The 10,776-nt window shown below is 31.1% G+C and overlaps 1 protein-coding gene across 2 annotated transcripts; it reads left to right on the plus strand.

The window, feature by feature from the left end:
• The first annotated feature begins 601 nt into the window (after positions 1–601).
• LOC126869723 (huntingtin-interacting protein 1-like) lies at positions 602–10,660 on the plus strand. 2 transcript variants are annotated; one of them, XM_050626616.1, is made up of 19 exons: positions 602–1,385; positions 4,245–4,447; positions 5,039–5,102; positions 5,573–5,930; positions 6,263–6,324; positions 7,037–7,311; positions 7,448–7,641; positions 7,719–7,857; positions 7,929–8,016; positions 8,093–8,181; positions 8,259–8,462; positions 8,542–8,722; positions 8,797–9,084; positions 9,153–9,394; positions 9,472–9,624; positions 9,732–9,832; positions 9,893–10,122; positions 10,199–10,362; positions 10,448–10,660. In XM_050626616.1, exons 2-18 carry the CDS (start codon positions 4,403–4,405, stop codon positions 10,357–10,359), a joined length of 2,874 nt encoding a protein of 957 aa, XP_050482573.1. In that variant the 5' UTR covers positions 602–1,385; positions 4,245–4,402; the 3' UTR covers positions 10,360–10,362; positions 10,448–10,660. The 2 variants fall into 2 exon arrangements, with proteins under 2 accessions (XP_050482573.1, XP_050482574.1); XM_050626617.1 differs by lacking the exons at positions 602–1,385; positions 4,245–4,447; positions 5,039–5,102; positions 5,573–5,930 and adding an exon at positions 6,626–6,724 and having other exon boundaries at positions 6,306–6,324.
• The last annotated feature ends 116 nt before the right edge of the window (positions 10,661–10,776 follow it).

Here is a 10,776-nt window from a genome sequence, read left to right on the forward strand (position 1 = left end):
TTGTCTATTTATAATAAATTTAATTTACTTTTTTTATTGAAATATACGTGAGCATATCATATATATATCTTATTTTATTCTGAATACATGTTCAACGATTTCATTTGTACTCTTTACAGCACTACATGTTTCAAATCGAATCTATTATAAATTATGATATTAATATTCGTTGTAGCGATAGAAGACCTGGCAAATCATTTGTGAAGATCCCTTACTTTATTAATGTATGTTAATTAAATCCATTTCAATCGCGTTTTTTTTTGTTTTAATTAAATGACGACAATTAAGATTAGAATTATTTCAAAAGCAAAGTATGACCTCATTTAATAATTTAACATAATTTCTAAACTATTTTATGTCAGTTTTTACGTATTATATTAACTTAAAAAAATGATAAAATAAATATGCAATTATAATAAAAAGATATGAAAATCATATAAAAATTTAAGTGTATGAAAAGCAACAATAAATGGTTGATCAAATAATTAATGCATAGTGGTATTTTTAAAATTGTATTATATTCAATAACAAAAATGAAAGAAATAGATAATTGTATTAAACATTACATTTTTTATTGACTAGAGATTTTAATGTTATTCAAAATAAATTTTGGTGAATGTATTATGGCTATATGTATTTTGAAAGAACTTAAAACAGGGAAGATTATATATAAGCGTTATACCGGAAAGAGATAAATAATGCACAAATAACGAGGTGATAATGATACTAGCGAAAGAAAAAAGAGGATGAGATAATAAAAGCGGTAACATTGAACGATTCGTTGAAATGTGAACGAAAAACGTAAAAGTAGATGTTACTTTAAAAGCGAGTTTACGCGCCAGCAGGTTTCACAAGTCAGCTACGCCATTGGAAGAGCGCTCGAAATAGCGGTTTGACACTGAATGCACGCTACATCTATTGCTATATTCCAAGCGATTCACTGTATTCCATCATACTCGCGAAGGGGAGCACGTATTTATTTCGTATTTAATACGAATTTCGATTTATATAATAATAACGCTATCTGGCTATTATTTAACTTTCTCATTGTTATCTTTAACATTTATCCATCGTATCTGATATCGTATCGGTGAATCCGTACTACTACGTATCGATGCATTTCTAATACGGTCTTTAATTAAAAGAAATCAGTTAGATAAATTGATTTGACGTTTGCCGCACTTTTCAAAGCCAGACGCGTTAATATTTTAAAAGAAGTGCTAGTGCGCATTAATGAAGTTCCCGTTTATGATAGCCGGATCTATGCTACGTAATCTTTTGAAACAATTCGTGTATTGAAGGTGTAATGAGTTTGACATATAATTGTGTTTTCTAACAAAGCGGAGATCTAGATTTAATGGCATAGACTGCTGGATTAGTTTTAGGTACGTAATGCGAGTTTCAATTTTTAACTGCATGATATATTTGCGAAATAACTATTTAAATGTATCGATGCCTTTTAAAATGAACGTAAGGTTATATTTTTGCTAAATCAGTAAAACTATACTAAAAGCGATATTTTCTTTTTAAAGTGTACAGATGTTTCAAACTATTAAAACTAGACGTATACGATGAAAATGCGGTCCTTGACCTCGTTCCAATTTGTATATCGTTTCAATGCCTTTTATAGGTTAGGAAATGTGTTTATTATGATATTGTACGTATTTGAAGGCTTAAGTCATTGACAGTACTATTTCTGTGTACAGTTCTCAAATTTCGAAAATTTGTATTCACGAGGAACATTTATATCCGCCATTTTTGACATTAATATTGATAACGTGATATTGTATACATCGTTCTAAGAAAAATCTGACATCAGCGAACAGGAAACCGCCTCTCTGATGTTCTTTCACGTATATACAGACACACATTCTATCATATGCACCGTTTCTTTTACCGGTGAACAAAATTGGAGTAATTTTTACATGAATATCATTTTATTTAGGTACACATACTTAAATTATGATGGTATTTATAGATATTTATGCCATCATACGACATGCGTGTAAACAAATTTAAAAAGGATACATATTGCAAAATTGTACGAATTATGCATAAGCACATTACAACATATATTATTGTATTACTTGATTTTTTAAGATAATATATTCATACTTTATACAGGAATTGTAAAAGTTACTAATTATTTTTATTTGTTTATATTAACATATATTATTATTATTTATACAAAATTTCGAAAGAAAATATGTGTACATATATATAATAATTGTGACACTTGACACTTACGTAGAAAATTAATAGAACAATAGGAATATGATGCTTCCATGGTCAAGGCCCTGTATTTAAATTGAATGAGTTCAGTTGCGACCATAATTTACATATCATTTTTTTTAGCAGAGGATCAAAAAACATCAAGTTAATCAAAACATGTCATATTTTCCGAAAAAATAAATATATGCGACCGAAGGAAATGTTCGTACCAATTATCGCATACCAATACAAATAGTTACAATAACTGACACAAATTAGAATTCAATATTATTTACCTCGTCGCTCTATTTACAAACATCTTTGTTTAGTACAAACTTCATAGTTATACACACAATAATCGATATTTTATCCCATTACACGAAGTAATCATTCATATTATCATTATCTTCTCAAAACACGAATGTTACTTTTCTATCAATGTATATTTTTAAACAATACCTTAGCAATTTCTTGTTTATATTTATGTTAGCTACAATTTATAATTGAATCGTAATTGCATGTCAGAATTGAGTATTGTCTATGTTGCGTTTATTTCAGTTATTATCTTTGTTTTGCTGTTGCGATACACAGGGTCTTTGACTTATGCTATAATGAACTACATACATACATACATACATACATACATACATACATCTCGCTTGGCTCATCTAAATATACAAGTGCAACCAGTGCAGTACTTTCTGAATGAACGTAACCGTATAGCGGCACTTTTTCTGGCACAAGGCATCGTTAACCGTACCGCTGCGGTGACACCAGTCGGAGGGTTAATGAACATAAAAGACCCATCATTTAGACTTCCGAGATTGGACACTTCGAATACGTATTTTATGAATATTGAACGATTTTCGTAGCAAAAGTTAGAATAGTCAAGAATTCAAAGAAAATTCTATTGTAGCATATTTTGCAGTATTTTACAGTTCTGCTTCTTTTTTCAATAGTTCATATCATTATTAGTTTGTGAGTTTCTATGCATTTATGGCAAACTTAGAGGAGCGAAAAATACATGGGATGCATATAATATGCAAAAATATATAAGATATCCAAACTCATTATTATATTCAGTAGACGAAACAAATTTTTGCCTTGTTTGGTTCTAGTTGTTTCACTTATGTTCATAAAAATATGAATTTATATAAGTGTCCATAGCCCCATTATTGTTTTAAGTTAGAAATAAAAGAAAATTTAATACAGTTTAAAAGTGAATCAAAACTCTTCATTCTTTGAATGCAAAACTCATATATGTAAATTATGTTACTTAATAAGAAAAATGTCACAATTCAAAAGTTGTTTTAATTCCTTTGACACTGGTAAACAATACATATAAACAATATTTTATTGAAAATTTAACTTAAAACTCAAAGTCTATTAACTAAACTCTAAAAGAAGAAGATTTTGTTATTGTTAAATGGTAATTAATAATTTTCCACTTCAAACGGTCTATTTTAAACGAATTTCCTGAAAAATTTACGTTTCTTAATTGTGTCATTCTTCTAATGTCTGTTACAGCGTTTTATCAGCATCGAAGTTAGCTTCGATCATGTATCTGATAATGATAACGTATTGATATAATATGTTTCAGTTTTAACTTTAACTGACGACACAAATTACGAGGGCTTTGAACTTTTCATTGCTGACATTTCTAAAGTAATGGATAATAGTGAACCTTTAGTGACATATAAATTTCATTTATCTCTTTTTTAAAAAGTGTTTTAAATGTAAATATATTTATAAAATTATAAGACTATATTTAACCGAGATAATCATTGTGCAATAGTTTAACTCTGCTGCAATTCTCGACCTTTTGACGTTTCAATCTTTCGCTTTAGTTTGAACCGAAAGAAGGACATTTAACGTTCTATGAATCAAAAATCATATTTTCCTTAAATTTAAGAAATCTTTTAACGGCAGAGAGATAATTAGAATAATAAAAAAAATAAGAATTTTGTAAAGTTAATCTTGTGGTACATCATTACTCTTCGTAAAAAGTATCGCAATTTTTATATTTTTTTCAGACGATGTGGAGCAACGTAACGTTGTTGAGCGTGCTTGTTTAACGCATTTCGACACGACTGGCGAATTGGTGAAACGATGACTTTTCATACGGACTGACCATTAGGATTCCTGTTTACACGTGCTTTAATTTCTATCGCAGCTGTTGTACGCTATTATCATGACGGGTGTCGTTCCGCTCACCGATAAACAACTCCACCAGCTGGTAAATGAATCTCATGGAAAGATCCTGTTTCGTCTTTTTAAATGCTATGAATGTCTTTAACATTGGAACTATTTTAGATTTTTTGCTTTTACAATTATTATAAGGATGGAAAATTAATGCTGACTTTTATCGAAATGAAAACATGATTATATATGAAGATCACAGAGGAAAAATATGTTAAGTCATATTTCTTTTTTAATTTTTAAAAATTTAATTTTGAACTCTAATACTTTATCAAACAATCGCATATCACCAAAATTGTCTTTGTATTAAATATAGCTACAGGGTTTTCTTGAAAGATATTTATGTAAAAAGCATCGATTATCTGATTAAACATATATGTATATATTTTAGACATTAGACATTGATTTTATTTGTCATTTATTGCTGTATAAGCGTATATCTTTAAACTGAATAAGTTGTTCCCCCTTTTCCCCTGTAACCTTCATATATAAATATTTATTCTGATCGTATCACTTTAATTATAACTATTTATGTATAACTAATTATGGCTACTATGATTTTAATGTTTAACGAAACTCAAGACAGTATGTCATAAACAAACTGTAATAAATGATTTCTAACTTTTAGAGTATCTCTATAGGGAAAGCTGTAAACCCTACAGAAACACCCGTAAAAGAGAAACATGTGCGAAGTATCCTTTTTAACAAAAGATTCTTCAAAAATGAGAAGACCATTGACCCTCTGCACCTATAAATGTTTTCCGAATTATTTTATATCAACTTCGAACTTTGAATTTAAAAATACCTTATGTATTAAAGATTCATGTAAATTTTTAGTGCATTATATTTACATAAAAATCAACTGTCAAATATGACAGTTAGGATAGATGACAATAAGGATTCAATCGATCAGTTAGTATCTTAATTTTTTCAATGAAGGTCTCGTGCAACTTTCTGTTCCAGTTCCAAATGAAGCTTTCATTCTAGCAAAAAATTGAATAATTTTCGCGAGTCTTCTTCGTAGAATTTCGCGAGATTTTCTTCGTAAAATCGCATTTTTAATACGTTAAGCAACGAGCAAAATATTAACAGCGTGTATTAGGTGTTGCAATTAGCAAAATTGTGTTTCAAAGTACGTTATATGTTCCTTACAGAAATATAGGCGCGATTATAGGTACACATCAAGAGAAGGGTGGAGCGATATTTTGGACGTATATGTTACGGCAGCCACTGCAAGAGAATCAGATCGTCGCTTGGAAATTTTGTCATGTGTTGCACAAGATACTACGAGAGGGTCACGAGAAAGTGATTCCAGATTCCCAACGGTATCGCAAAAGATTGGAAGACCTCGGGAAATTATGGCAACACTTGCGGGAAGGATATGGCCCATTAATTCAATTGTACATAAGATTGCTGATTACCAAGTTAGATTTTCACAAACGAAACCCACGCATACCCGGAAATCTTCAAGTAACACCGGAGGAACTTGAATCTATAGGGGAGAACGATATTAATGTCTAGTAAGCTTTTAACTTAATCAGTTCACAGTAGAACTCCAGTTATTTGAATTTCATTTGTTAAAACAGAAGTTAGCAAGGTGAAAATTTGGCAAGTATCATGTTTGTTAATCTCTTAATTATCTAATCGTATAGTTCGTATAATTATTTGATCCTACGTATTATATGACCGAGAAACAGTAATAAATAACAAAGGAAATTGATAAACTCCTATTAATATTATCTGTTTATCCTCCAATGAGTTCAGATAATTGGAATTTTACTGTATTTGTATTTTCAGCCTTTTATCCACGTTTTATGATCTTTTATAATCTCTTCTAATCTTTTCTGCTTAGTTTCCAAATGTCGGTCGAAATGTTCGATTACATGGATGACATTTTGAATTTACAACGTGCAGGTAGGTACAAATTAGATTCTCGTCTATCACGATGCTTTTTGTATTGTTCGAGTTTCTGGCTTCCTTTCGATCGATGAGAAACAGATCATCTTTCTCATACTTTCTGCTAACAAACGCTTTGCACGAGTACCTCAACCTCCGATGCATTCTCTTCCTTCTTAGATGAATCATTTTGGCCGATTATACTAGAGTAGTTTTGGCGTGAAAGTGTCGATTGTGCTTGTAAAATGAAAGCAACGCGGTATCAACTTAGGTTTCGCTACGTTGACGTAATTAATCTACTGGAATCTCGATTATCCAGATCGAACTGAACCAAGGCAGACCGGTTAAATCGAGATCTGCATGCTGAATAAATGAACGGAGGCGTCATTGACGGATGAACAGAACAATTTACATAACGGTAATATCTTTTTATTTCGTGAATTACCGACGAAAAATCTAGCTACCAAAGGAGATTCGTATTTCCGAATAGATCCAACGTCGAATATACAAATTGTAAAAACAGAACCCGATACTTTGTGGTATTTGAACGAGCAAATAGGTACAATTAAGCCGATCGTACCAGATACATTTATCCTATCGTCTCGTGTATTATGGAAGCTGAGTGTATCGCTTTTGTAACTTCTCGATCAAAATCTGCCTCAAAATTTCGTTATGTCGATGATATTACAGATTTGTGTTGATATTAATTTATACAAATGAAACGTTTCAGTTACCACTTCTTTGAAGAACACACCCTCCAACTCGATGACTGTAAGTGGACAGTGTCGGCTGGCTCCACTAATCCCCTGCGTTTTAGACGCATCGCAGCTTTACGATTATTGTGTAAAAATATTATTTAAACTTCATGGTGCTCTGCCTGCGGATACCTTAGCCGGCCATCGCGATAGATTTTCTAAACAATTTCAAGAACTAAAGAAATTTTACAATACTGTTAAACAAAGACAGTATTTTAAGCATCTTATAACGATACCTGCGTTACCTGAGGTAATCTTGAACTATTATCTTGTAATATTATTTTTAATGTAATTTTTATATAATAATATCTACATATAATATTTTTAATATTTATAATATTATTTGTAATATAAATTACATTTGTAATGCGGTATATTTGTTCTAGAATCCACCAAACTTTTTAATACAATCTGAGTTTCGAGCTTATGTTACACCGATAGTAGTATTACCACCAGAAGAATCTTTGGACTCTGACACCGTAGTTGATCTCATCGATACTTCCGATACAAGTTCGTTACCAGGTGATCAACTAGATTCCACGCGAAATGGTTCGATTTCACCCGATGCAATAGCAGAAAGGTAAGTTTAAAAGTTAGTTGCATTTGAAATCTATATGAAATTTGAAAGTTACACGAGGCAATCGTTTGTTGTTTTAGAGAAAGTCTCATCGATCATTTGCAACAGGAAATTAATCGACAAAGACAAGAATTACATCGTGTATTGACTGATCATCAGCGTATCGTGGGGGATCTTCAAATTCGTGTTACTCAGTTGGAATCTGATTTGATCCTTAAAGTATGGATATCTTGATTATTTGTCAGCATACTTATTGTAAACGTGATATTTTAATACGCATATTTCTTTAGGGTAATGAAATTGAGCAGGAAAAGCAAGTTAATCAAGACTTTGTCAAGCAGAAAGCAGATATGATGGTGAAAGTTCATGAAAGCGAAGGTTAGAACTGTTTTCACTTGCATTATATAAAATATTGTGAAAAACATTCATAATATAATCATTGTTCTCTTTCTAGAAAAGTACAAAGTCTTACAAGAGAAATTTCAAAAATTGAAAGATGCATATTCAAAGTTCAGAGACGAACATATCAATTTAATTAGGAAGGTAGGATTCTTTTAAATATTAAAAAAAAGGGATAAAAAATATTAGATGTTGAATTTGGGTATGTTTCTATGCAATAGAAAGCTGAAGTGGATAAACAGTTAGGAATGTTAAAAATGTCGCAACAACAAGCTGAACGACGAACGTTTGAAGCAGAACGTCGTCTTGAAGAATTAATACAAGGCCAAGCAATAACAGAGCAAGAAGCACGAAAAGCTGTTGAAGCTCAGCATGATTTGGATGATGTAAAACAACAACTAAATGACGCGAAAACTGAAAACTTGGTTAATATTTCTCTTTCTTTTCTTCAGTTTACGTTTACGTTTGTTTTTATTTCGTTCCGGTAAAGATGTAATATTTTAGGCTTTGATTGCCAAAAATGATTTTATAACTTCTGAAAAAACGGCTTTAGAAGGGGATCTACATGATCTATTAGCACAGAAAGAAGAATTAGACCTAAAGATCGAAAAGTTGGAAGTTGAAGCCGAACGATGCCGTAATGAAATGAATACGTATACACATACTATGTTGCATGAATTATTGCGTAAGTGTTTCATTCATTTGAGAGTGAGAAATTATTTGCGTTCATCTATTTGGAATTATGAACTTTTATTTCAGTAAATTGTATTTCTGAAGCGGAAGACATTATGCAATACTCATTAAGTGCTATTGATAATCCAGCAATGTCGGATTTAACTTGCACTTCTCAATATCTTGAAAAATTAGAAGATCCTATTCTAAAATCGTTAGATACTTTAGATGCAGCGTATACCGGTTACGTATGTGATACAACGAATGGAAAAGTACTCATTAAAAGTGCAATACATGTTGCATATATTTTGGGGCTTTATATTATTCACGCCAAATCTACGTCCAATACTACATCTAATATTGCATTGGGCGACAGTAAGTTATAAATTGAAAAGATTAATAGGAGATTAAAAACCATATACTGATTTTTTATTCTATCATAGAATTGACTGACGAGTGTAAACAGTTAGGATTACAGTCATTGACTATGTTTAATCACATAAGAGAAAAATCACCCGTGACTGTGGGTCAAATCAACGAAGTAAAACAGCAATTTAAGAAAGTGTGCGATCTTGCTGCTACATTGTCTAATGGACAAGGCACTGTTGAAGTTATTGGGAATTTAGTAGAAATGGAATTATTAAGTATGGATAAAGCAATAGAAGAAGCTGCAAATAGAATACAAGTAATTATCTTTTACATTCTATTATGTCACAATTAATGTACTATTTCTATATGAAATATTTTATAATGTTAAATCAGGATATGATAGAGAAATCTCGTGCAGCAGATTCGGGATTAAAATTAGAAGTGAATGGAAAAATTCTAGATTCTTGTACAGAGTTAATGAAATGTATAAGAATGCTAGTTAAAAAATCACGACTGTTGCAAGCAGAAATTGTGGAACAAGGGAAGGTAAATGTATATAATATTTAATTTGATATGGCACAATATGTATATCGATGAGGATGGGATTCCAACTTTTGTCATACATATGTGTAAACATCTATTTTGAATTTTAGGGCACTGCCTCTGCAACAGAATTTTATAAACGTAATCATCAATGGTCCGAAGGACTTATATCTGCAGCTAAAGCAGTAGCAATGGGTGCTAATCTTCTGTTGTAAGTACAAACAGTTTATTGCAATGTTTGCTTGTTTACAAAATTTTTTAATGTTTATAGAGAAGCTGCAGATAAGGTTGTTGCCGGCAATGGTAAATTTGAACAACTAGTGGTTGCATCCCAGGGAATAGCAGCGTCTACAGCGCAATTGGTAGTTGCAAGTAGAGTAAAAGCCAATAGAAATAGCTCTAACCTAGCTGCACTTTCTGAAGCATCAAGGGATGTAACGCAAGCAACAGGAAGTGTTGTTGCAACTGCTAAAAATTGTAGCCAACTTGTTGAAGAAAATGGTAATGTCGCTTTTTGGGACTTGTTTTAATATTTTCCACGTGTAATGAGAAATTAATAATTATTAATATTTTACAGATGACTTAGACATTTCTGGACTAACTTTACATCAAGCCAAACGATTAGAAATGGAAGCACAAGTACATGTACTGGAATTAGAGCAGGCTCTGGAGACTGAAAGATTACGCTTAGCTGCTTTACGTCGCTACCATTATCAACTTGAAGGCGAGAAAGAATAATCAGTACGTATAATTACAGTAAATTATTAATACTGTTCTAAATCATAATGTTACCTCCAAGTAATATATTTTCAATGATTGATTTCAGATTTTTGCTAACGTCTATATGAGATTCATGTTGATAACAGAATTTCTCATAGGCACTAAACAGTATTGAACAAAATGTTTATAAGTGGAAAGCAAATAATTAAATTCCATTATAAAATAATATATTGCAAAAAGGAAATCTATTTGGATTGTCCGAATTATTGTAATATTTGCATGTTTAATGTTTAATAAATACAATTTTATTTCTTTTTAATGGTAATTGAAAATATTTGAACAGAAATCAAACTATCATATTCCTTTTATTTCATGTATATGTATATTCTTTTATTTCCCCATAACGCTTCTTATTTCGTACCATCAGCTCAAAAT

The sequence above is a fragment of the Bombus huntii genome, chromosome 9 (genome assembly GCF_024542735.1).
Source record: "Bombus huntii isolate Logan2020A chromosome 9, iyBomHunt1.1, whole genome shotgun sequence".
In the NCBI taxonomy this organism is placed as follows: domain Eukaryota; kingdom Metazoa; phylum Arthropoda; class Insecta; order Hymenoptera; family Apidae; genus Bombus; species Bombus huntii.